This window comes from Leguminivora glycinivorella, chromosome 11 (assembly GCF_023078275.1).
Source record: "Leguminivora glycinivorella isolate SPB_JAAS2020 chromosome 11, LegGlyc_1.1, whole genome shotgun sequence".
NCBI classification, from domain to species: domain Eukaryota; kingdom Metazoa; phylum Arthropoda; class Insecta; order Lepidoptera; family Tortricidae; genus Leguminivora; species Leguminivora glycinivorella.
The window spans coordinates 1,196,264-1,223,664 of record NC_062981.1 but is presented as its reverse complement, the minus strand read 5'-3'; the positions used below and the strand labels follow the sequence as shown (position 1 = coordinate 1,223,664).

The following is a 27,401-nucleotide window of genomic DNA, read 5'->3' as shown; positions in this document are numbered from 1 at the left end:
CTCATTGCCTGTGTGCTCGCTTTTAGAATTAATCAAAGGCACTTAGCCTTGACGAAAGATAACATTACATATAAGCCTCCGCCACACATAAAGAGTTTTGATGGCGTAGCGTTAGCGGAGCGCAATGATAGCGGTGCGCCGGACGAACGCTGGCGTTCCGCTCGCTATCCGCGCTCGATAGTTCCCGCCGGCGTCGCTGGGCGCAACGCTATCGTCCGTCCGGCGCACCGCTATCATTGCGCTCCGCTAACGCTCCGCCTACGCTCTCAAAACGCGCATGTGTGGCCGAGCTTTATATTGTACCTACCTACTAGAGAATTTTCGGGTATCACGGTGGCGGCGGTCGGGTAGTTAATAGGTTATGTTTGCCCCGTAGCGATCGATTTTCCCGGCTTCGCCTGCGATGGACTCAGTCGCTTTTTCTTTGGTGTATGGTACCTATCTATCTATTTTAGCTTGTATCAAAAACAAGCCTATATCAGAACCCTCAGGTCGCGAGTCCGACTCGCACTTGGCTAATTTTATAGCCCCAGGCTGAATAAAGACATAAATTACCGATGTCGTTTGCGGGGCAAATATATCTGAGGAATTTTGTTGTTAAAGTTATTTAAAGGAACAGAGTAAAGTTTCGGTCACACCACTGCTCCATAAGGTGACAAATATTTATTTATTAATTTGAAAAAATAAACCATAACTCAGGCCGGGCTATACGTAAATCATTGCCAGTTATCTTGATATGACCCTAAAAACGATGAGGTGTAACTCTAGAAACCGTAAATGTATATATGTCAGGGTACGTAGCCGAATGGCACAAACGCTCACGAAACGCTCACGATAATATTTCTTTCGTAACTAGCTATCTCTATCGCTCTTGCGTATTGGCGCGACAGAGCCAGACTACATTTCTGCGGCGTTTCGGTGGCGTTTCGCGTCGCAGAAATGCCATTCGGCTACGGGGGCGAGGAGGCACACTCAAAGGTTATGACAGATGACGCCACCTTATTAGTTCATTGCACAGATAAAGAATTTCGTACTTGAGAGCGAGAAGATGATTTTTTTTCTCTCTTATACATATGAATGAAGGTACAAGCTGAAATGGGACTGGGCCGGCCATGTCTGTGCATGCATCCGCAGAGGTGGGCAAAAATTGCCACGGTCTGGGTGCCGCAAGACGGGCGAGGATCTGGCAGACCTAGGCGGAGATGGCGGGATGACCTAGACGCATATCTTAGCGACTGGCCGGAGATTGCTCAAGACCGTGACGGATGGAGATCCATGGGGGAGGCCTTTGCCCAGCAGTGGGACACCATGTAGGCTATTAATAATAATAACATATGAATGACAGTGACATGCCTAGGCACTTGCACAGGCGCCGCCTGGCGGTATAGAATGTCAGTGTGCCTCATTTTGTATGACTTACTTGACTTAATGGTCCAAGAGCTGGCAGGATTTTGGAGTAGGTCCTTGAGGCAACCTGGAAAGGTGCTCAGATGCTTCTCTGATCATAGCCAACATCAGGTCTGCAAGTCTGGCAGCTGGGGAGCGGGGCTTTATCGAGCTATGAATTTTTGAAGATTTAATTTTTTGAGGCCCAAAAAAGGTGTTTGAGGCAACCTGGAATTATTAAAAAGTGAAAATAGAGTTCCTCAGAAGTCGCATAGTATTTATGCCAGATCGTTTGGCCGGGTCCTTCACCGTGCCAGAACGGTACAAAGTGGTAAAAAAAAAATTCCAAAAAAGGTTCTTGAGGCAGTCTGTCATTTTTACCAGTGAAAGATGAGGGTCTAAATAGCCATGGAAAAATAATGCCATGACATGAGGTGGGGTCCGTACCCTGCCATTCGATCTTGAAAGTCAATTTTTTAGTTTTTCGTAAATAACTCGTAAACGGTGGCCCGCAGCAAAAAAATATGTTAAACAGAAAATATCTACATACAATTTCCTACAAGAAAGGTTATGTACGTTTTTTCGATAGGATCAATATATAGATGGATAATTTAGTAAGAAAGTTTTTTTTAATCAATTACATGCTCCGTTTTTCGTCAGTACCTCGTAAACGGTGGCCCACAGCAAAAAATTATGTTAAACAGAAAATATCTACATAAAATTTCCTATAAGAAAGGTTATATAAGTTTTTTCGCTAGGGTAAATTTTTTAGTTGGAAAGTATTTTTAAATAGATTTTTGGGCCGTTTTTTGTTGATAACTCAAAAACGGTGGCTCACAGCCAAAAATAATGTTAGACAGAATTAATCTACATAAAATTTCCTACAAGAAAGGTTCTATAAAATTTTTCGCTAGGATCAATATTTTAGTTGGAAAGTATTTTTAAATAGATTTCATGGGCAGTTTTTTGTTGATAACTCGAAATCGGTGGATCACAGCCAAAAATAATGTTATACAGAATTAATCTACATAATATTTCCCACAAGAAAGGTTCTATAACATTTTTCGCTAGAATCAATATTTTAGTTACAAAGTATTTTTAAATAGATTACATGGGCCGTTCTTTGTTAATAACTCGAAATCGGTAGCTCACAGCCAAAACTAATGTTACACAGAATTTATCTACATAATATTTCCTACAAGAAATGTTCTATAACATTTTTCGCTAGAATCAATATTTTAGTTGGAAATTATTTTTAAATAGATTTCATGGGGCGTTTTTTGTTAATAACTCGAAATCGGTGGCTCACAGCCAAAACTAATGTTACACAGAATTAATCTTCATAATATTTCCTACAAGAAAGGTTATGTACGTTTTTTCGATAGGATCAATATATAAATGGATAATTTAGTAAGAAAGTTTGTTTTAATCGATTACATGCTCCGTTTTTCGTCAATACCTCGTAAACGGTGGACCACAGCAAAAAATTATGTTAAACAGAAAATATCTACATAAAATTTCCTATAAGAAAGGTTATATAAGTTTTTTCGCTAGGATCAATTTTTTAGTTGGAAAGTATTTTTAAATAGATATTTGGGCTGTTTTTTGTTGATAACTCAAAAACGGTGGCTCACAGCTGAAAATAATGTTAGACAGAATTAATCTACATAAAATTTTCGACAAGAAAGGTACTATAAGATTTTACGCTAGGATCAATATTTTAGTTGGAAAGTATTTTTAAATAGATTTCATGGGCCGTTTTTTGTAAATACCTCGTAAACGGTGACCCACAGCTAAATAAAATGTTCACGAGAAAAAATCTACATAAGATTTCCTACAAGAAAGGTTCTATACGTTTTTTCGCTAGAATCAATATTTTAGTTGGAAAGTATTTTTAAATAAATTACATGGGCCGCTTTTTGCTGATAACTCAAAAACGGTGGCTTACAGCCAAAAATAATGTTATACAGAATTAATCTACTAGTTCTTTGGAAAGTATTTTTAAATAGATTTCATGGGCCGTTTTTTGTAAATACCTCGTAAACGGTGGCCCACAGCTAAATAAAATGTTCACGAGAAAAAATCTACATAAGATTTCCTACAAGAAAGGTTCTATACGTTTTTTCGCTAGAATCAATATTTTAGTTGGAAAGTATTTTTAAATAAATTACATGGGCCGCTTTTTGCTGATAACTCAAAAACGGTGGCTTACAGCCAAAAATAATGTTATACAGAATTAATCTACATAATATTTCCTACAAGAAAGGTTCTATAAGATTTTTCGCTAGGAGCAATATTATAGGTGGAAATTATTTTTAAATAGATTTCATGGGCCGTGTTTGTAAATACCTCGTAAACGGTGGCCCACAGCTAAATAAAATGTCCACGAGAAAAAATCTACACAAAATTTCCTATAAGAAAAGGTTACTGCAGTTATAGGTTACTACAGTTTAAATCCACATCCACATCACTTTTGTCTGAACTCATTTTGAAATTTGAAAAGCATAGGTATTTGATAACTCCGAGCAAATATAGGTATAATTTTTTAAATTTCCGCGCTTAAACTTTTTTTGAAATCTTTTTGAGGCAAAGTTTTAACCGGTGACATTTACCGCATTAATAGTTTGGCAAAAAAGAGTAGAAATTAGAAAGTATTATTAGGGGCGCCACAGTCTATGTAAACCGTTTTGCGAGGGGCGACCGTCGCGGCCGTCGCCGTCGCGTCTCATCGCATCGTCTACTTCCATATCGATAAGGTTTGATTTCGTATGCGTCGCATCTCCGTCGCGCGACCATCGCGCGACCGTCGCCCCCGAAAGCCATGGCGTGAGCATTTCTTTTTTTGCCACTTTTATGTAGTGTGATATTTTTTAAAAAAATATGCTATTTCTAATCAGAATTACTAGCTTTTTCAATCCTAGTAGTTAAAAAAATTTTCCCATACATTTTTTTCTTATTTTGTTACCATTTTCCGTACATGTTGTATAGGGTAACAAAAGAGGAAAGTGTAAGCCAAATTACAACTTACGAAAATGCAGACGAAAAAACATTGCAACATTTTTTATGGGAAACAAAAGAGATCCCATTGAATGCTATTAGCGAAGAAACACATGCTTATTAATCATTATGACTTGTGATAAAATCCTTAGAACAATTATTCCGAATAAGTTTATTTCCTTCAACATTATGGATTTGTACAACTATGGACTTTGATTATTATGGCTAATAAATTTTATGACTAACAATAATTATGACTTTCAAAAATCGGCACTACAATTTCTGACGTTTAATTTTATGACTGGTGACTAGTTTTTTAAAGGTGCGCGGGGCCCGAGGGCCCCGCGGTGTTCTTTTTTTGTTTTGCTTTTTGTTTTTTGTTTTTTGCTTTTGCTTTTGCTTTTTGTTTTTGAGCTATGTTTTGCTTTTTGTTTTTGAGCTATGCTTTTTTGATTTATTGCTTTGCTTGTTTGCTTTTTTGCTTTAGCCTTTGCGTGCTTGGGAGCACTCTCTGCCCGCAGCTCGGCCTGCGGCCTCGCGTGCTTGGGAGCCTGTCAGACACGCTCCGGGCCTTCGGCCCTCCGCGTAGTTACTGTGGGGGTTGTAGGGAAGTTGGAGCTTAAACACGACCCAATAGTAAAAGTGTCTTAGAGAAGCGAAACGACGGGCCGGTCCGCCGGCGAGCCGATCAGGGACGCCTTAGGCCCTACGCGGAGCTCGGCCTTCGGCCTTCGCTGGGTTTCGAAGCTCCGCGTCGGGCCTTCGGCCCGCCTCTTCGCTTATGAAGATACTTTTTGTTATTGTTTTGCTTGGGAGCACAGTCTGTACGCAGCTCGGCCTGCGGCCTTCGCGTGCTTGGGAGCACTCTGCCCGCAGCTCGGCCTGCGGCCTTCGCGTGCTTGGGAGCCTCTCGTAAACGCTCCGGGCCTTCGGCCCTCCGCGTAGTTACTGTGCGGGTTGTAGGGAAGTTGGAGCTTAAACACGACCCAATAGTAAAAGTGTCTTGAGAAGCTCACGACGGGCCTGCGGCCTGCGGCCTCCGGCCCGTCGTTTCGCTTCTCTAAGACACTTTTACTATTGGGTCGTGTTTAAGCTCCAACTTCCCGGTCCGCCGGCGAGCCGATCAGGGACGCTCCGGGCCTTCGGCCCTACGCGGAGCTCGGCCTTCGGCCTTCGCTGGGTTTCGAAGCTCCGCGTCGGGCCTTCGGCCCGCCGCTTCGCTTATGAAGATACTTTTTGTTATTGTTTTGCTTGGGAGCACAGTCTGTACGCAGCTCGGCCTACGGCCTTCGCGTGCTTGGGAGCACTCTGCCCGCAGCTCGGCCTGCGGCCTTCGCGTGCTTGGGAGCCTCTCGTAAACGCTCCGGGCCTTCGGCCCTCCGCGTAGTTACTGTGCGGGTTGTAGGGAAGTTGGAGCTTAAACACGACCCAATAGTAAAAGTGTCTTGAGAAGCTCACGACGGGCCTGCGGCCTGCGGCCTCCGGCCCGTCGTTTCGCTTCTCTAAGACACTTTTACTATTGGGTCGTGTTGAAACTCCAACTTCCCGGTCCGCCGGCGAGCCGATCAGGGATGCTCCGGGCCTTCGGCCCTACGCGGAGCTCGGCCTTCGGCCTTCGCTGGGTTTCGAAGCTCCGCGTCGGGCCTTTGGCCCGCCGCTTCGCTTATTTAGATACTTTTTGTTATTGTTTTCTTGGGAGCACAGTCTGCACGCAGCTCGGCCTGCGGCCTTCGCGTGCTTGGGAGCACTCTGCCCGCAGCTCGGCCTGCGGCCTTCGCGTACTTGGGAGCCTGTCAGACACGCTCCGGGCCTTCGGCCCTCCGCGTAGTTACTGTGGGGATTGTAGGATTTGTAGGGAAGTTGGACCTCCGGCCTGCGGCCTCCGGCCCGCCGCGTCGCTTTTTAGACACTTTTACTTATATATTCTTGCTTGGGAGCACTGTCTGTACGCAGCTCGTAACTTGGACCGGAGCAATGACCGTCGGGGTGTAGAACGCTCCCTCCGGGTGGTAGGGAAATTTGACTTTGTCCCCTCTCGCCGCCGTTTTTGACTTTTCCAAAAAATTTTTTTTCTCATTTCTATTTTTGGCCCCCGCTCTTACCACGTGCCAAATTTGAACGCGCTCGGACCGAAAATAAAAAAAAAAAATTTCAAAGTCGGCCATTTTGAAATTTTGTAAATGCCATTCGATGGACCTTAGATAACTGTACAACATTAGTTTAAGCACTATTAACCTTTTTCCTACCGTTCCGGAGCTATGGGGATTTAAAAAAAAACCTCCATACAAACTGGTAGGGAAATTTGACTTTGTCCCCTCTCGCCACCGTTTTTGACTTTTCCAAATTTTTTTTTTCTCATTTCTATTTTTGGCTCCCGTTCTTACCACGTGCCAAATTTGAACGCGCTCGGACCGAAAATAAAAAAAAAAATTTCAAAGTCGGCCATTTTGAAATTTTGTAAATGCCATTCGATGGACCTCAGATAACTGTACAACATTAGTTCAAGCACTATTAACCTTTTCCCTACCGTTACGGAGCTATGGGGATTTAAAAAAAGGACCTCCATACAAATTTCAATTGGCCTTCAAAGGGCGCCATTTTGAATTTTTCAAAATTTTCTTTTTGTATACTAATCTTGGGGTGGCTGTCTACCCGTGTGCAAAATTTCAGCGCGCTCGGACCATTTTGAAATTTTTCAAAAAAAAAGTCGGCCATTTTGATTTTTTTTTAATGCCATTCGATGGACCTCGGGTGACTGTATAACATTTGTTTGAGCACTTTTCACTTCTTTGTACCGTTACGGAGCTATGGTAATTAAAAGAAAAACCTCCATTCAAATTTCAATTGGCCCTCAAAGGCCGCCATTTTGAATTTTTCAAAATTTTCTTTTTGAATATAAATCTTGGGGCCACCTTCCACCCGTGTGCCAAATCTCAGCGCGCTAGGACCATTTTGAAAATTTTCAAAAAAAAAAGTCGGCCATTTTGATTTTTTTTTAATGCAACTTTTTCTACTCGGATACCTGTATGACATTTGGTCGAGCACCCCCCGGCTATCTCTTACGGTTTAAAAGTTGCCATACAAAATAAAAGTGGCCAGTTTTCCCACATTTATAGCATTTTTCAAAATTTTTTTATTTCATTCGAATCAAGTCCGCTTGGAGATTCTATGACCAAAATTTGAGCTCTCTACGACAAACTTGAAAAATCGTCAAAAAAAAAAGTCGGCCATTTTGAAAAAAAAATGGCGGCGTCAAAAACTGCCCAGGGTTCTCTATGACATTTGGTCGAACACTCCCCGGCTAAGTCCAGCCGTTTGGCCAGGCCGTCCAACATTTTTTTAACCGGAACCGGTAGACCGACGGTCTGATCTATCCGGGGTCGCAGGACCAAACTCTATACGACAACACCAAACACTGCCACCTGCGAAAACTCCTTCTGCCCATTTTTTGAAAAATGTCAGTCGGGTTGTAGCTTTATATTATATAGACTAGTTTTTTAAAGGTGCGCGGGGCCCGAGGGCCCCGCGGTGTTCTTTTGTGCTTTGCTTTTTGTGCTTTGCTTATGCTTTTGCTTTTTGTTTTTGAGCTATGCTTATGCTTTTTGTTTTTGAGCTATGCTTTTTTGTTTTTTTGCTTTGCTTGTTTGATTAATTGCTTGGGAGCACTCTCTGCCCGCAGCTCGGCCTGCGGCCTCGCGTGCTTGGGAGCCTATCAGACACGCTCCGGGCCTTCGGCCCTCCGCGTAGTTACTGTGGGGTTGTAGGGAAGTTGGAGCTTAAACACGACCCAATAGTAAAAGTGTCTTGAGAAGCTCACGACGGGCCTACGGCCTGCGGCCTCCGGCCCGTCGTTTCGCTTCTCTAAGACACTTTTACTATTGGGTCGTGTTTAAGCTCCAACTTCCCGGTCCGCTGGCGAGCCGATCAGGGACGCTCCGGGCCTTCGGCCCTACGCGGAGCTCGGCCTTCGGCCTTCGCTTGGTTTCGAAGCTCCGCGTCGGGCCTTCGGCCCGCCGCTTCGCTTATTTAGATACTTTTTGTTATTGTTTTGTTTGGGAGCACAGTCTGTACGCAGCTCGGCCTGCGGCCTTCGCGTGCTTGGGAGCCTCTCAGACACGCTCCGGGCCTTCGGCCCTCCGCGTAGTTTCTGTGGGGGTTGAAGGGAAGTTGGAGCTTAAACACGACCCAATAGTAAAAGTGTCTTGAGAAGCTCACGACGGGCCTGCGGCCTGCGGCCTCCGGCCCGTCGTTTCGCTTCTCTAAGACACTTTTACTATTGGGTCGTGTTTAAGCTCCAACTTCCCGGTCCGCCGGCGAGCCGATCAGGGACGCTCCGGGCCTTCGGCCCTACGCGGAGCTCGGCCTTCGGCCTTCGCTGGGTTTCGAAGCTCCGCGTCGGGCCTTCGGCCCGCCGCTACGCTTATTATGACACTTTGATTATCGTTCTGCTTGGGAGCACAGTCTGTACGCAGCTCGGCCTTCGCGTGCTTGGGAGCACTCTGCCCGCAGCTCGGCCTGCGGCCTTCGCGTGCTTGGAAGCCTCTCAGGCACGCTCCGGGCCTTCGGCCCTCCGCGTAGTTACTGTGAGAGTTGTAGGTAAGTTGGAGCTTAAACACGACCCAATATTAAAAGTGTCTTGAGAAGCTCACGACGGGCCTACGGCCTGCAGCCTCCGGCCCGTCGTTTCGCTTCTCTAAGACACTTTTACTATTGGGTCGTGTTTAAGCTCCAACTTCCCGGTCCGCCGGCGAGCCGATCAGGGACGCTCCGGGCCTTCGGCCCTACGCGGAGCTCGGCCTTCGGCCTTCGCTGGGTTTCGAAGCTCCGCGTCGGGCCTTTGGCCCGCCGCTTCGCTTATTTAGATACTTTTTGTTATTGTTTTCTTGGGAGCACAGTCTGCACGCAGCTCGGCCTGCGGCCTTCGCGTGCTTGGGAGCACTCTGCCCGCAGCTCGGCCTGCGGCCTTCGCGTACTTGGGAGCCTGTCAGACACGCTCCGGGCCTTCGGTCCTCCGCGTAGTTACTGTGGGGATTGTAGGATTTGTAGGGAAATTGGACCTCCGGCCTGCGGCCTCCGGCCCGCCGCGTCGCTTTTTAGACACTTTTTACTTATATTTTCTTGCTTGGGAGCACTGTCTGTACGCAGCTCGGAACTTGGACCGGAGCAATGACCGTTGGGCTGTGGAACGCTCCCTCAGGCTGGTAGGGAAATTTGACTTTGTCCCCTCTCGCCGCCGTTTTTGACTTTTCCAAAATTTTTTTTTCTCATTTCTATTTTTGGCCCCCGCTCTTACCACGTGCCAAATTTGAACGCGCTCGGACCGAAAATAAAAAAAAAAAATTTCAAAGTCGGCCATTTTGAAATTTTGTAAATGCCATTCGATGGACCTCAGATAACTGTACAACATTAGTTTAAGCACTATTAACCTTTTTCCTACCGTTACGGAGCTATGGGGATTTAAAAAAAAAACCTCCATACAAACTGGTAGGGAAATTTGACTTTGTCCCCTCTCGCCACCGTTTTTGACTTTTCCAAATTTTTTTTTTCTCATTTCTATTTTTGGCCCCCGTTCTTACCACGTGCCAAATTTGAACGCGCTCGGACCGAAAATAAAAAAAAAAAATTTCAAAGTCGGCCATTTTGAAATTTTCTAAATGCCATTCGATGGACCTCTGATAACTGTACAACATTAGTTCAAGCACTATTAACCTTTTCCCTACCGTTACGGAGCTATGGGGATTTAAAAAAAGGACCTCCATACAAATTTCAATTGGCCTTCAAAGGGCGCCATTTTGAATTTTTCAAAATTTTCTTTTTGTTTACTAATCTTGGGGTGGCTGTCTACCCGTTTGCAAAATTTCAGCGCGCTCGGACCATTTTGAAATTTTTCAAAAAAAAAAGTCGGCCATTTTGATTTTTTTTTAATGCCATTCGATGGACCTCGGGTGACTGTATAACATTTGTTTGAGCACTTTTCACTTCTTTGTACCGTTACGGAGCTATGGTAATTAAAAGAAAAACCTCCATTCAAATTTCAATTGGCCCTCAAAGGCCGCCATTTTGAATTTTTCAAAATTTTCTTTTTGAATACTAATCTTAGCGCGACCGTCCACCCGTGTGCCAAATCTCAGCGCGCTAGGACCATTTTGAAAATTTTCAAAAAAAAAAGTCGGCCATTTTGATTTTTTTTAATGCAACTTTTTTCTACTCGGATACCTGTATGACATTTGGTCGAGCACCACCCGGCTATCTCTTACGGTTTAAAAGTTGCCATACAAAATAAAAGTGGCCAGTTTTCCCACATTTGTAGCACTTTTAAATTTTTTTTTATTTCATTCGAATCGAGGCCACTTGGAGATTCTATGACCAAAATTTGAGCTCTCTACGACAAACTTGAAAAATCGTCAAAAAAAAAAGTCGGCCATTTTGAAAAAAAAATGGCGGCGTCAAAAACTGCCCAGGGTCCTCTATGACATTTGGTCGAACACTCCCCGGCTAACTCCAGCCGTTTGGCCAGGCCGTCCAACATTTTTTTAGCCGGAACCGGTAGACCGACGGTCTGATCTATCCGGGGTCGCAGGACCAAACTCTATACGACCACACCAAACACTGCCACCTTCAAATCCCCCTTCTGCCTATTTTTTGAAAAATGTCAGTCGGGTTGTAGCTTTATATTATATAGATAATAATATGACTAAGAAAAATTATGACGGAAAACGTTATGGATAGTAAAAATCGGACTTAAAAAATTATGGGAACCAATAGAGACCCATATGCTTTTCGTGAATGTAGGCACCCCCTACTGCCCCTACTGGTGGTGCCGGCCGCTCGAACCGTGTTTTGCCGCAAGTCACCGCTAGTTCGTGCACTGCAAATAGTGAATGAGTTTTTAGACGTAGGCGCCACGTCTAAAAACTCATTCACTATTTGCAGTGCACGAACTAGCGGTGACTTGATGTTGATATTCTTGCGAGCAGATGGGCGTTTATACGTGACGAATGCATGAGGTTTTGTGTGGGATTGGAGGAATGAAGGCATCTGTTATTTATTACTTATGTTTTGGTATGTAATGTTTTGATTTTGCTGTTTATTTAATATTTAATTTTGTGTTACTTGTTGTAATGTTTATTTAAAATTCACGGTGCTTTAGTTTTGTATACTGTCATACTGTGTAATTTTCTTTGAGTAAATAAATAAATAAATCTATTTAAATATTATTGATCCTAGCGAAAAAACGTACAAAACTTTTATTGTAGCAAATTTTATGTTTGTTATTCCCGTTGAAGATTGATTTAGCTGTGGACCACTGTTTGAGCCTGAACTCAATTGTTTAAATAAAACAGTATAAAATATTACCATTTCTTTTAATGGATTTTAAATTACAGGTTTTGTCTAGGACACGCGACAGAGAGAGTTTTCGATTAGTAAAAAAGGGTGCTGGTGCCGCGCACCGTGCTTTTATAGTGTCGCGACGGGGGAAAACCGCGGCGCTTCAGTCTTCATTCCTATTGGTCCGGCAGCTCGAGGCTCTGGCCGCTGCTCATTGGATCAGCGGGGTGACCGGAGGTTGGCTATCCTGTCTGTGTTGCCAGTCAGGGCGTTAACAACCACCGTTTTCGAGTTGTTTGCAAAAAACGGCTCGTGTAATCTATTTAAAATACTGTCCTACTAAAATATTGATCCTAACGAAAAATCTTACATAACGTTTCTTGTAGCAAATATTATATAGATTATTTCTGTTTAATATTATTTCTGGAAATAATTTCTGATCCTAGCGAAAAAACGTATATGTACAACCTTTCTTATAGGAAATTTTATGTAGATTTTATTCTCGTGAACATTTTATTTAGCTGTGGGCCACCGTTTACGAGGCATTTACAAAAAACGGCCCATGAAATCTATTTAAAAATATTTTCCAACTAAAATATTGATCCTAACGAAAAATCTTATATAACCTTTCTTGTAGGAAATATTATGACGATTAATTCTGTATAACATTACTTTTTGCTGTGAGCCACCGTTTTTGAGTTATCAACAAAAAGCGGCCCATTTAAAAATACTTTCCAACTAAAATATTGATTCTAGCGAAAAAACGTATAGAACTTTTCTTGTAGGGAATCTTATGTAGATTTTTTCTCGTCAATATTTTATTTAGCTGTAGGCCACTATTTACGAGGTATTTACAAAAAACGGCCCATGAAATCTATTTAAATATACTTTCCAACTAAAATATTGATCCTAGCGAAAAATATTATAGAACCTTTCTTGTAGGAAATATTATGAAGATTAATTCTGTGTAACATTAGTTTTGGCTGTGAGCCACCGATTTCGAGTTATTAACAAAAAACGGCCCATGAAATCTATTTAAAAATAATTTCCAACTAAAATATTGATTCTAGCGAAAAATGTTATAGAACCTTTCTTGTAGGAAATATTATGTAGATAAATTCTGTGTAACATTAGTTTTGGCTGTGAGCCACCGATTTCGAGTTATTAATAAAGAACGGCCCATGTAATCTATTTAAAAATACTTTCTAACTAAAATATTGATTCTAGCGAAAAATGTTATATAACCTTTCTTGTGGGAAATATTATGTAGATTAATTCTGTTTAACATTATTTTTGGCTGTGATCCACCGATTTCGAGTTATCAACAAAAAACTGCCCATGAAATCTATTTAAAAATACTTTCCAACTAAAATATTGATCCTAGCGAAAAATCTTATAGAACCTTTCTTGTAGGAAATTTTATGTAGATTAATTCTGTCTAACATTATTTTTGGCTGTGAGCCACCGTTTTTGAGTTATCAACAAAAAACGGCCCAAAAATCTATTTAAAAATATTTTCCAACTAAAAAATTTACCCTAGCGAAAAAACTTATATAACCTTTCTTATAGGAAATTTTATGTAGATATTTTCTGTTTAACATAATTTTTTGCTGTGGGCCACCGTTTACGAGGTATTGACGAAAAACGGAGCATGTAATCGATTAAAAAAAACTTTCTTACTAAATTATCCATTTATATATTGATCCTATCGAAAAAACGTACATAACCTTTCTTGTAGGAAATTTTATGTAGATATTTTCTGTTTAACATATTTTTTTGCTGCGGGCCACCGTTTACGAGTTATTTACGAAAAACTAAAAAATTGACTTTCAAGATCGAATGGCAGGGTACGGACCCCACCTCATGTCATGGCATTATTTTTCCATGGCTATTTAGACCCTCATCTTTCACTGGTAAAAATGACAGACTGCCTCAAGAACCTTTTTTGGAATTTTTTTTTTTACCACTTTGTACCGTTCTGGCACGGTGAAGGACCCGGCCAAATGATCTGGCATAAATACTAGGCGACTTCTGAGGAACTCTATTTTCACTTTTTAATAATTCCAGGTTGCCTCAAACACCTTTTTTGGGCCTCAAAAAATTAAATCTTCAAAAATTCATAGCTCGATAAAGCCCCGCTCCCCAGCTGCCAGACTTGCAGACCTGATGTTGGCTATGATCAGAGAAGCATCTGAGCACCTTTCCAGGTTGCCTCAAGGACCTACTCCAAAATCCTGCCAGCTCTCCGTCTATAATGTCCTATATCCCCTAGGTGGGGCAGAGGGCGTCCACAGTGCGCCGCCACCTCGATCGGTCTTGAGCTTCGTGCTTCAATTCGCTCCAATCTTTCCAATAGCCTTAGCCTCTGCAATAATAGTCCGTCGCCAAGTTTGCTTTGGACGGCAACTTTTTCTTTTTCCTTGGGGGTTCCAGTCTAAGGCTTGCCTCGGTACATGGTTTAGACCCCTTCGGAGTGTGTGCCCAATCCAACTCCATTTCCGGCGCTTAATCTGCTGGTCGATCGGGGTTTCATTGCAGAGTCTCCACAGGTGTACATTGGGTATTTTCTCGGGCCAGTATATACCGAGGATACGACGAAGGCAGCGGTTGATGCAGACTTGCAGCTGGCGCGAGATGTTCTTTGTCACTTTCCACGTCTCACACCCATACAGCAATACGGTTTTTACGTTTGACCGGAATATTTTGAGCTTTACTCTCCGTGTCAACTTATTCGATTGCCATACTGGGCGGAGCTGCGCGAAGGTTGCTCTGGCTTTGGCTATTCTCGAAGCGATGTCCTCTTCGGTTCCTCCAGTTTCTGACACGACGCTCCCGAGGTAAGTAAATTTGTGGACTTGTTCCACAACCTCTGTGCTAATTTGGAGCGGCACTCATTTTGTATAAGCAGCGGTATGATCTGACCCTTAGACTCGTATTATAGGACAGAAAAATTCCAACTACCTATACATTGTATATGTACTTTGCGGGTAATCTGTTGAATGGCACGCGGTACAAATATTCTGAGCAATTTTAGAAAAACGGAAAAATAAGACCACAGCGTGCTTGATGGCACAGCATAAATATCGTACAGTATGGCCACTCCCGCTCCCCGCTGAAAGTGCCGCCCACCCCTCTCGGTTACCTTACCGCCTGTCAAAAACGCGAAAAGTCGACCTGTCATTTATTTTACTCATACAAGCATAGTACGCGTTCACCTAAACGAGCTTAGTGCGTTTTCACATTATCCGATCCGATATCGGATGTCGGACCAATATCCCATACATTACAGGCGCCATCTTGGATTTTTTCTATTGAAATCCTTCCGACATCCGATATAGGATCGGATAATGTGAAAACGGTCTAAGACTGTGTGCTAGGAACGCGCCTCTTCCATATACTGGGGACGCTATTGCACAACACCCTGCATTTTATGATTAAGCACTGAGACTTGGCACAGGTTATTCCTTGGGTGGCCCTGAGTAGATAAAGATCGGGAGGCATTGAGAGCCCCCCTTAATTTAGGAGGGAAGAGGGGGGGAAGGCTGGCGCCGCTGCGCTTCCTTTGAAACCATATTTCTCTAAAACTATACAAAATAGGGCATGCAATATATCATTTTCGGATAAATGAAGGATGAGGAATTCATTTTTGGAACAAAAAAAATGTATTTTAGAACAAAAATACAAAATAAAATGGGAAAATCTGAAAACGAGATTTTTTTTATACATATTATTGCACATTTTATGAAAACTGTAATGGTTTTTTCTAAATAAAAAATCTTATTTAATAGCTATATTTATCTAGTTTTAGAAAATGTATAATTTGTTGTAGAAATATATTATAGGACGAGTGATAAAAAATAATTTACATCGCCCGATAGGGTGATTTGAATGCTCATTTCAATAAGTTTTGTCAATGATTTCAGGTATAATCACTATTTTTAACACACGAAAGCCGTAATCATTGTAGTTTATGGCTATTTTAGTGATTAATGTACTTAAAATAAAAAAAAATACAAATTTTTTAAAAAATATTAAAAATGTGATAATTTTTTAAACATTATCCTATTTTGTTCTTTCTACACAATATATATCTAAAAGCAATAAATATCAATAAAAAGCCACATTTATGCAGTTTATAAAAATATATATTTTGTTATATAAATATATTACGAAACGCGAGATAAAAAATAATGAAAATGAAAATTTTTATGTACGGGTCAGCTTGCATTATTCGATGAGGTGAGGTAAAGGTACTACCCGCTATACAGTGGAGTTCGTCTAGTAATACAGAAATATACTTATTCTTATAACGTTTACACATGTAGGTAGGTATATCACGACCCAGTACAGAAAATTGTAAAAGTCCTATAATATAGATTATTTTGATTGTAAAATAAAATTGCATGTGACTTATATTGCAAAAAAAAATGTCTTAATCACTTTCTCCACTCCTAAAGCAGTTCTGCATGTATAGGCTTGAAGATTTTTTAGTTTACTAGCAGAATTTAGTTACGTCCTTTGGGCCCCCTTAAATCGGTTTTACCCATCCATAAAAGATAAAATAAAAATCGTCATATTCTTCCTTTCAGTATCAATGATAGTTAGTTATTGCGCAATAGTGCCATAAAAAATAAACTAGATTCGTATTAGCATTAAACATTAATGATTTTTGAACTAAGACATTGCTTTTGTACAAAGGAGAACCTCAAAAAATGGTCTGACTAGACGAAAACATGTGTATCGGGACTAGTACTCAAGGCTCTCAAAAAGTGTAGCTATTTTGAGTTATTCAATAAAACAACATGAATAGTCTGAATTTAATTATGTATATATCACAACATCCACTGCATAAGCACATCAGTTCCGCACATTTAATTTAAAAGCCTTTTTTTACGATTGCACCTTACGCGGCACTGTTTTTTACAGCTGCGTCCGACAATTTCGAGGCATGTTTCTGCAGCAACAGGCAACGTTGCGGGCAAGTAGGCTCCCAAATCCCAATTGTTACAGACTTTCGTCCAGCCACAAGTAGCAAATAATGGCAAATTTTGAATTGGGTTTACTTAGTTGACCCCATAAATGGACACCTTGATATACCTATAACCCTTACAAAAATGGTGCAAGGCAGCTTTTGTCGGTGAAATGCTGTTAATTTGGCGGTCTTTTTTGGTTAATAACTATTTTCGGCACTCGTTAACCAAAGTACAGGACGCAGATCTGGGGGCCGATTTTTGAGTCTCACTGTCACTAAAATACCGGTTGAAAACGGTGAATTGCCTATTATTTTCAGTGACAATTTTCTGAATTCGAACGCCGTGAGACTCAAAAATCGGCCCCTGGAATAATAAATATGTCAATTAAGAATTATCCATAAATTATGCAAATCATATAGATAACTACTATTTCACAAGATGTATTAGGATCAGATGTATATATCTGATCTATCATATCAATCGCTCATTTCATGTAATATAAATAGTTAAATTCAGACTATATAGGAGTATGTTGTTTAATTTGAAGTACTCTAAATAACTACACTTTTTGAGAGCTTTGAGTACCTTTACCTCACCTCATTGAATCATACAAGCTGACCCGTACCGTACATCAAGATCGCCGTGCCACGACACTTTTATTATTTTTTATCTCGCGTTTCGTAATGTATTTATATAACAAACTATATATTTTTATAAACTACATAAATGTGGCTTTTCATTCATATTTATTGCTTTTAGGTATATATTGTATAGAAAGAACAAAATAGGATAATGTTATAAAAAAGTTACCACATTTAATTTTTTTTTTATTTTTGTATTTTTTTTTATTTTAAGTACATTAATCACTAAAATAGCCATAAAATACAATGATTACGGCTTTCGTGTGTTAAAAATAGTGATTATACCCGAAATCATTGACAAAACTTATTGAAGTGAGCATTCGTATCACCCTATCGGGCGATGTAAATTATTTTTTATCACTCGTTGTATAATATATTTCTATAACAAATTACACATTTTCTAAAACTAGATAAATATAGCTATTAAATAATATTTTTTATTTAGAAAAAACCATTACAGTTTTCATAAAATGCGCAATAATATGTATAAAAAAAAATCTCATTTTCAGATTTTCCCATTTTATTTTGTATTTTTGTTCTAAAATACATTTTTTTTGTTCCAAAAATGAATTCCTCGTCCTTCATTTATCCGAAAATGATATGTCGTATGCCCTATTTTGTATAGTTTTTGAGAAATATGGTTTCAATGGAAGCGCGGAGGCGCCAGCCTTCCCCCCCTCCTCCCTCCTAAATTAAGGGGGGCTCTCGATGCCTCCCGATCTTTATCTACTCAGGGCCACCCAATCAACAACTGTGCCAAGTCTCAGTGCTTAATCATAAAATGCAGGGTTCCCATACAAGACATAGCAATAGCGTCCCCAGTAATATACATATTTGATCGCCAGTGTCCGAGGTGATGGGCTTCTTATGGTCACTATAACCCATTCGTTGATTATTAAAAAAAACAATTAATATACAAAAAGAAACAACTTTCTTAAGTGACTACATATGTAAATTTTATGAACTAAGTAAGTACATACTATGAAATGCTCTCAAACTTCAGTTTTGTGGGAAGTGTCCATTATGTACGTTAGTACTATTTAAGGTCTTTGCCCACTGGACCGTACCATACCATGACCACGCTAGGAGCGTATCCGTCAAAAAAATAATATTATTTGTATGAAAACGTATGAGATCTTGCTCACTAGCCCGTTCTGGCCGCACGGCCCGGCAACTATTGCCAGGGATAGGGTTGTAAATAGAAAAAAAACCAAATGTTTTTTTTTTCAGAATGATGAAAAAAAAATGAAAAAAAAACCGAGCACCTTGGTTTTTATTCTAAATATGGTTTTTTTTTTCAGATGAACACATAATACGACAATAACGGTTTTTCGTGAGTTGTAACGTATTTCAATAACAATAACGTACATTTTAATTCAGTATACAAACGTTTATTGGGGAATCCCCGATGCGGCGTGTAGCGTGGAGAGGCGGTGGTGTTGCCAACAGTAAATAGTGATAACTACAAACTACAGATTTCGTAAATGTTACTTTTATAAGACCAGAAATTAAAGTTATTTGATTAAATTCGTTTAATAGTTAACATTAAGTCTAAAAAACCGTATAAAAGTATTAACTACTTTGCAAATTTTGAGATTTCGTACTTTAGAAAAAAAAACATACTCCAGAAAAAAAACTGTTTTTTTTCATGTTTTTTTTTTCAAGCCAGAAAAAAAAACGTTTTTTTACAACCCTAGCCAGGGAGAATATTTTTGACGGTGCGGACACGCGCCGTGCAGGACATGCGATGGGCACGGTCGGTGACGGAACCGAACGGGTTGGTGGGCAAGATCTCATACGTTTTCATACAAAGAATATGTTTTTGTCTGATTCGCTCCTAGCACATTAATGGTACGGTACGGTGTAGTGGGCAGACCTTTACTCTTATATGGTAATATTCTACAAAGAGCATGTTCCTGTCTGGCGAACTATGTTGGGTCCAGGACAGTTGTATCCGTTTCTCTGTTGATAGCGATCGACAATTTGACACGCGGTACGCTTTGCGACGTGAGAGGTTCATTTCACTTCGTCAGTCTTACACGCTTATTTATTTGAAAGATACAATGATATCCGAATGATATTTCCACCTGGTCCTCTAGCCAAGAATGTTATTGCACTCCGCTTTGAGTGCTATGACGCTCACTTGACACAGCCGCTTGATAAAAACTCGTAGTTATGTCTCTCTTACGAATTTTTTTATGAAATAGGCAGCAAACGAGCAGACGAGCCGCCTGATGGGAAGCAGACATCGCCGCCCATGGACATAAGCAACATCAGGGGAGACACTTATGCGTTGTCGACCCTTGAGAACCCTAAATACTGCTTCTTGAAGAACCCCATAAGTATCATAGCGCAAGGGAAACACCTCAGAAGGTAGCTCATTCCACAACTTGCACGTTCCTGGGCAAAAACGAGCGAGAGGCCCGTTTGTTCTTGCCGGAGGTGCGGGGAATTAAATTTTGCAATAATTCACGGACATTTTGAGAATGTTCTGCTACTTGAATTTCAAGCATGCATAAAGAGCCGGCGAGCAAGTCTGACGGTGTTTATAGTTATTTGTTATACAAGGGGCAATGTTGTATTTTAACGCCGAGTGTGGAATTGAAAAACGAGCAAGTGAAAGGATTCTATAGTTGAACCACGAGCGAAGCGAGTGGTTTGAGAGTAGAATCCTGAACTTGCAAGTTTTTTAACACACGAGAAGTAAAATAGGTACATTTGCACCCGAGTGTAACACAAAACTTTTCCCCTCACTATAGCGAGGAAACTACAACGCAAAAGATGCGTTTATCACTGCTTCCAGTAGTTCCACAGCTGGTAAATCATCTTTATTACTAGATTCACCTACTTTTATCAATTTTAAAGCAGTTAATTTGACTTTATTCAAGGTCAAATTACTTTACCCACTAGTGGATAAAATGCGTTTTTACCCGCTGCTATTAAAGGACATAAAGATGATTTACCACCTGTGGAACTATTGGAAGCAGTGATAAACGCATTTTTTGCGTTGTAGTTTCCTCGCTATAGTGAGGGGAAAAGTTTTGTGTTACACTCGGGTGCAAATGTATTTTACTTCTCGTGTGTTAAAAAACTCGCAAGTTTAGGATTCTATTCTCGAACCACTCGCTTCGCTCCTGGTTCAACTATAGAATCCTTTCACTTGCTCGTTTTTCAATTCCACACTCGGCGTTAAAATACAACTTTGCCCCCTTGTATAACAAATAACTATTAAATCCGCAGACTTTCAAGTGCTCCATTGGCGGTTTAGACACTTTAGACCTTTAGCTAGCGAGTTCGTTGGCGGTTTTGCTCGCAAATGGATCAAGCTTAAATTGGCAGAGGGGCAGAAGCCAGATATTTTTCGAGTCCGAAGTAATCGCTTCATCATCGCTGGTAACCTGGTTACCAACGCTATAAGATCCAGAAGGCGTATGACGTCACGCGGGTGAAACTGACACTTGAGTTAGCATTAGTCCGTTTTCATATTATCCGATCCAATATCGGATTTCAATGGAAAAATCGGTATTAGGATTTCAATGGAAAAATCCAAGATGACGCCTGTAATGTGTTAGATATCGGTCCGACATCCGATATCGGATCGGATAATGTGTAAACGCACTTCTGTTGAGGCGGGACTATTCAATGGTAAACAAACTTTATGTACTTTTTTATGTTTTAAAGTTCTCTTTATTCATTTTAACTCTTAGGCTAGGTTATTTTATAATATTATTATAAAAGTAAAATACAAAACCACTTACAAAACAATACAAAATATATAAACACATTATAAAAAACCTAACCTTAGGTACCGCCAGCAGCGGGGCAGGGCCCAAGCTGCCGGTGGTTAGGGCTGCAGAGAGAGGAACCGTCGGACTATCCGCGCTGTGTCCAAGATCACCGCCTTCTGCACCTGGCTCTTGATCCAGCCACCTAGCGAGAGTCTCTTAAGATGTTGGTCGAGACTCTTCGCTATGAGACCGTTCGCTCAAACGACTATCGGAACAATGATCGTTGAATCAACATCCCACATGGCGGTTATCTTATTCTTATATAATATATAGTATATCACGACAAAATGATTCTGATTTTGAGATCCGTCCGAAGCCAGATAATTTTTGAGTCCGAGGTGAACTCTTCATCGGCGATGGTAGCCTGGTTACCAGCGCTCCAGAATCCAGGAAGCGTATGACGTCACACGGGCGAAGCCGGTCGGGAGTCCGCCCTCACAGGTCCCGGTTCCGAAGGATACCACGCCGATCTGAAATAAGGATCAAGTAGGTTGATATCTTTATATTCTGTTTTTCTTTAATAGCTTATAACTTTTTACGAAACAGTGCATTTATTGTAAAATAGGAGAAATACCTACATTATTAAAAAACAGATTCGTATGTGTTTTGTGATCAGCAGCGGAGGCTGCGTCAAGTAGAAACATGTTACACAAACAGGCTTCAACATCTAGATCTACAGGCTTTGACAAACTTAAGCTCTAAATTCATCTAGACTATGGTGTCAACCCGGACTTTAGCAGCCCAATTATCCTCATGACAGCGTAGCATCTGAATTGTCAAGGAAATTTCATCGACTAGGTAGGTACCTACTACCTACGATCCGCTTATTACTTACAAATCCTACTTCGCCGATTAATTTCCTTTGTTGCTTATAAAGAAGGGCTAGGATTAGGGTTGCAAATAGAAAAAAAAAACATTTTTTTTCAGAATTATGAAAAAAAAACCGAGCACCATTGTTTTTTTTTCTAAATATGTTTTTTTTTTCAGATGAACAAATAATTCGACAGTAACGGTTTTTCGTGAGTTGTAACGTTTTTCAATAACAATAACGTACAATAAATTCAGTATAATACAAACGTTTCTTGGGGAATTCCCGATGCGGTATTGCCAACAGTAAGTACTTAGTGATAACTACCAACTACAGATTTCTTAAATGTTACTTTTATAAGACCAGAAATTTAAGTTATTTGATTAAATTCGTTTATTAGTTAAAAATATAAAAAACCGAATAAAAGTATTAACTGCTTTGCAATTTTTGCGATTTCGCACTTTAGAAAAAAAACATACTCCAGAAAAAAAAACTGGTTTTTTTTCACGGTTTTTTTTCATGTTTTTTTTTTCGAGCCAGAAAAAAAACCGTTTTTTTGCAACCCTATCTAGGATTACATATACTAACCAGCTGGTTGTTTGCAACAAGCGGCCCCCCAGAGTCGCTAGTGCACGGGCCTCGACCGACTCCAGACGTCACGCAGAGCGTCGAGTCCACCACGAGAGCACCGAAACGGTTTCTGCATTCAGCGTTGGAGATCACCTGCACGGCGAGGTGGGAGAGGAACTGGTCGGGTTCTATCGTGCCTCCTGTGGAACAAAAAAATAAACATACATGCATATAATCACGCCTGTATATCCCATAAAGGGGTAGGCAAAGCACAAAGATTCAGTGCCACGCTTGGCAAAAAAGGGTTAAAAGAAATACGTATGTATCAAAAAAAAAAATCTCGCCTTTCGACACGAGTACACGCCAAGGTCATCATTATCATCATCATCCTTTATTCTTACTCGTATTGTTGCATATACACCGGTTTTATTGATTTCCCTTTAATTTAAGGCAAGGTTATTTATTATTATTTCTCTATGAACATTATGTCTTAAATCATACTGTAATTAAGCCTTACGACTTGTCAAATTTAGTGAAATAAAAACGCATTGGATATGGGCTCCAACTGTTCTAGAGTGTCATCTCTAATACTAAATTTAGGGCCACTTGCACCAACGAAAATGGAGGGTTAACCCAAGAGTTAACCCACCATTTTATATGGAATTTGACAGTGGCTGTCAGCCCACTAACCCTGAGTTAAGTGGTTGGTGCAAATGGGCCTTAAATGATTAAAATTTACCGTCACGAGTCAGTCCATAACCAGCTACCGTAGCTGATACTCCCACGAAGTCTTGGTCGCGGGTAGCAATGGCGATGGGTTGAATGAAAGCTGCAACAGGATTGTAGATAAGTATGTACATTGTACATTACAAAATTACATGGAGCTCTAAACTGTAAAGGCGTATCAAATTATTTGAAAAAAAAAATCCAGCAGGCAGGCAAGCATAGTCGCGCGATAAATGATAAAACATCAGGTCGTCCCTATCGCACTATTAGTAAGTGTGATAGGGTCGGCTAGATGTTTTATCATTTATCGCGCGACCATACTTGCCTGCCTGGATAGCAATCGTGTTAACACCATCATTTGGTTTGGTTTGGTCCTAAAATAATGTGATTCCCAGATGTGTGCATGAAAGGAAGAAGAAAATGTAGATAAGTTTGTACCGATCTATCTTCATGTAACCACTTGACAGTCCTACGATAGCATAGTATCCAAAAAAAAATTCCGGTAGACAGTCCTACGATACCTTACTATCCAAAAAGGGGATGGAGACACAGTTGATTAAAGTGACATCTAGCGAAATATTGCGGCATTATTTACTTATTCTCTTGATACAATAACGTAGCCTAACTACATAGTTTGCTACAAAAAGTATAGATGGCAGTGTACGCTCGTTACTTAGTGAATGAAAAAATAAATTCGGCAGTGCCTTGTCAAACTCCGCGTGTTTGTGTTTGATTTTGAATTTGTTTAATTTTTTTTGGATATCTTCATGAGAACTGTATGTGTTGGTTGTGGTATCATTATAAAGGTAAAATAGTATATTTCTCTAATACGTAATAAAAAAAGGGGGTCATCGCTCAAAATTTCCTGTAATTTAAGTAATAGTCAAATAAAAAATTTCTTCATTTTTTCTTCGATTACATAAGTTTAACCTTGATTTATAGTATATAATCATACATATTTTACTATCACTATAATTTTATTTCAAGTACTGTACGTTCATTTATACCGAAGTATTTTTTTTGAACTATACCTTGTGTAGTTTAGAAGATACAGACGTTTTTGTAAAAAGTTGTGAATGCGCAGCGCGCTGCGCGCGTCGCTTAAAAACCCGGACGGTTGACCGGAATATGGTCGCGCGGGCTAGACTGTCAAGTGGGTAAGTAAGAATGCCAAATTGCACAATTGCACACCTCCTGGAATGGCCCCCTTCCTCCCTCACATAAGTCATACTTAAGTGCCTTATTTTAACTTCGCACTCGATAAACAAACAGAATAACAACTTTTTGTAAACATGACACAAAATACATCTTAATAGCCTTCGAATGACCCTTTTTATCTCTGGAAAGCTACCAATTTATCATTATGTTACCAGATCACAACATTTTGTTACAGCAATAGCACTAACGAAACCTACCATCGAAATTAACCCAAGGCAGCCTCATGATAGCAATGTCATTGTACAAAAACAATTTATCATAATCGGCGTGCATTTCCACGTCTCTGGTGACCACCCTGGTCCCGCCGAAGAAGAGGTGGGTAGAAGCCAGCACCATGGTGAACTCCACGGCTTGGTTGTTCAAAGTTCTCCAGCAGTGTGCGGCAGTGAGACCGCGAGTGTTAGTGAGCAGTGAGGAGCCACAGTACGAAGTAGCGCCAGTGGATAAGGTGATGATCAGTCCTCCCTGGAATTGTAACATTTTCCGTGAAACATAGGACATAATTTAATTCTGGTCATTTATTATAAAGTTGCTAACATGAACAATAGAGAGTCAGTTTACAGTGTTTTCGATGCGACTGGCCTTCCTAATTTTAGTAGTTGAGAGCTTATGACTCTTACTGACTAAGTAAGCAGAAACACCGCCTACAATCTTGAGCCCATCGAAATCTGACGCCTCCTTACCCTCAAAATGCTGTTGTTTGTCTACCTCTGTTGATTTGAACAAGAAAGTACGGCTATGCCTAGGGTTGCAAATAGAAAAAAACCAAATGTTTTTTTCAGAATTATGAAAAAAAACATGAAAAAAAACCGAGCACCATTGTTTTTTTTTTCTAAATATGTTTTTTTTCAGATAACAAATAATTCGACAGTAACGGTTTTTCGTGAATTGTAACGTGTTTCAATAACAATAACGTACATTTTAATTCGATTAACATTCAGTATACAAACCTTTTTTGGGGAATCCTCGATGCAGCGTGTATGTAACGTGGAGAGGCGGTGGTGTTGCCAACAGTAAATAGTGATACCTACCAACTACAGATTTCGTAAATGTTACTTTTATAAGACCAGAAATTAAAGTTATTTGATCAAATTTCTTTAATAGTTAACATTAAGTCTAAAAAACCGTATAAAAGTATTAACTGCTTTGCAAATTTTGAGATTACGTACTATAGAAAAAAACATACTCCAGAAAAAAAACTAATTTTTTTTCATGTTTTTTTTTTCAAGCCAGAAAAAAAACCGTTTTTTTGCAACCCTAGCTATGCCGTACTTTCTCGAAACGCCCTAGGGTTGAGAAATTACATACCATCGGATGTGTTGTTCTTGCGCAATAGCGTAATTCGAAAAACCTACCTGCTTTTTGAAGAACCCCATGTTATTACAAACCCCAACCCTATCTTATTAAACGTTGGCAACTCATAACTGGTTCTTCTGATGTCGCAATATAAAATATACATGAATGGCGTGATGACTGATTTCCATCAGGCGGCTCGTCAGCTGGTTGGCTACCTCTTTGCCTAGCCACGTCCCATTTCACATGGGGATCAGCTGTCCTCGTCAATCTTCGCCACTCTTCGGTTTTGGGTCTTCGTGTCTTTCTTTAGGTCTTTGTTAAAAAGGCTATCCAATTTTGATGGGGTCTGTCGCGCTTCCTCGTATCGGTGTTTAACTGTTTATACTGAGGAGGTCTGCTACCTATTAAATAAAAAAATACTTACAAGGTAAGGGAACTGGCCAAGGTAAGCAGGAGCGCCTCCCACAATCCTGGCTCCATCGAAGTCCAGTGCCTCCTCAGCAGCCTTGATACGGGCAGCAGTCGGGATGCCCACAGATGTATGATAGTCCTCAATAGGGACTACAGCCCCAGTGGCCACGCCTATCAGAGCTAACACTAGAAACTTCATCATGATGACTGGAAAATTTGTTGATGAGAATGGACGTTTTATATCGGGGAAGCGGTCAAGATAGAGTTGCGTTTAAAGTATAGGTGTGCCGTCGAAAATTTTGTAAATTATTGGCAAATTTCCAATAGTAAATAGATAAGAAAATTCTTATTTTTTGAGCAATTGTATACCTACTTTAAATAATAAAGAAGTCGATACAATAATAATAATGGGAGCGTGTAGGGTATTGCTAGGGGTTTGGACAAAGCTTGTTGCGGATTTTATCATGTTTATTATTTTTTGACGAAGCATGTGGTGGATTATTAGTGATGTAGTTTGGACGAAGTTTGTTGCGGATGCTTTTTTGTACCTACACGTTTGACGAAGCCTGCGCTGTGGATTTGGATGATGGTTTGTATGTTTTGGATATGAAATAAATTATTGTTATCTGGAGTCGACACATCATATCATGAAGTCATACCAAATTGACAGCGACTGGTATAGTTTGAGAAAATAAGTAACTTAGAGGGACTTTCAAGCGTTTGGTAATTTAATAGTTATGACCGGCTAAAACGGTCTGGGGCCCGTTTCTCGAAAGGTACAAGCCTTGTATTACAAGTGCGCGAACTGTCAAATCGTATGGGTTGTCATGGAAACACACTTGTAATACAAGTCTTGTACCTTTCGAGAAACGGGCCACTGGTAATGATGATTATCAAAATCTTATCTAGCATATAATTTTTAATATTTCATTTCAGCGGAAAAATGACCGTCGAGACCAACTAACAAATATGCAGCCATTCAAACCTCGATATGAACCCTCCGTTATCTATATTTAATCCTTGAGAAAATTGAGGTTTAGTGGCTCTGAGCTCTTGCTCTTAAGTCTAGAATGGCTTTGCTCATTTTGGCATGGATCACTAAAAAGAAAACTGATTTTATCGTTCCCGATTAAAGTCTGTTACGTTGATTTAATTAGAAAATACCAAGTACCATTGGTTGGCATATCTAATCTAATACTTAAAGTTATCACCAAAAATCTAAACAACAAATATAGGAAATGTGCATTACTCAGGAAAA

At 40.3% G+C, this 27,401-nt stretch overlaps 1 protein-coding gene across 1 annotated transcript; it reads right to left on the bottom strand.

Annotated features, from left to right (window-relative positions):
- Window positions 1-21,378: 21,378 nt before the first annotated feature.
- Window positions 21,379-26,360, bottom strand: LOC125231028 (chymotrypsin-1-like). The gene is made up of 5 exons (XM_048136369.1): window positions 26,157-26,360; window positions 24,634-24,901; window positions 23,232-23,321; window positions 22,511-22,692; window positions 21,379-21,584 (listed from the first exon to the last, which is right to left on the bottom strand). Exons 1-5 carry the CDS (start codon window positions 26,343-26,345, stop codon window positions 21,483-21,485), a joined length of 831 nt encoding a protein of 276 aa, XP_047992326.1. The 5' UTR covers window positions 26,346-26,360; the 3' UTR covers window positions 21,379-21,482.
- Window positions 26,361-27,401: the final 1,041 nt, after the last annotated feature.

What these genes read in the sequence shown, in the direction of transcription:
- LOC125231028 (XM_048136369.1), bottom strand. Translation starts at nt 26,345, where the DNA reads ATGATGAAGTTTCTAGTGTTAGCTCTGATAGGCGTGGCCACTGGGGCT. An exon ending in TTATGGACTGACTCGTGACG is followed by an intron (nt 22,693 to 23,231) that starts GTAAATTTTAAT and finishes TTTGTTCCACAG; the next exon opens with GAGGCACGATAGAACCCGAC. An exon ending in TTGTTGCAAACAACCAGCTG is followed by an intron (nt 21,585 to 22,510) that starts GTTAGTATATGT and finishes TCCTTATTTCAG; the next exon opens with ATCGGCGTGGTATCCTTCGG.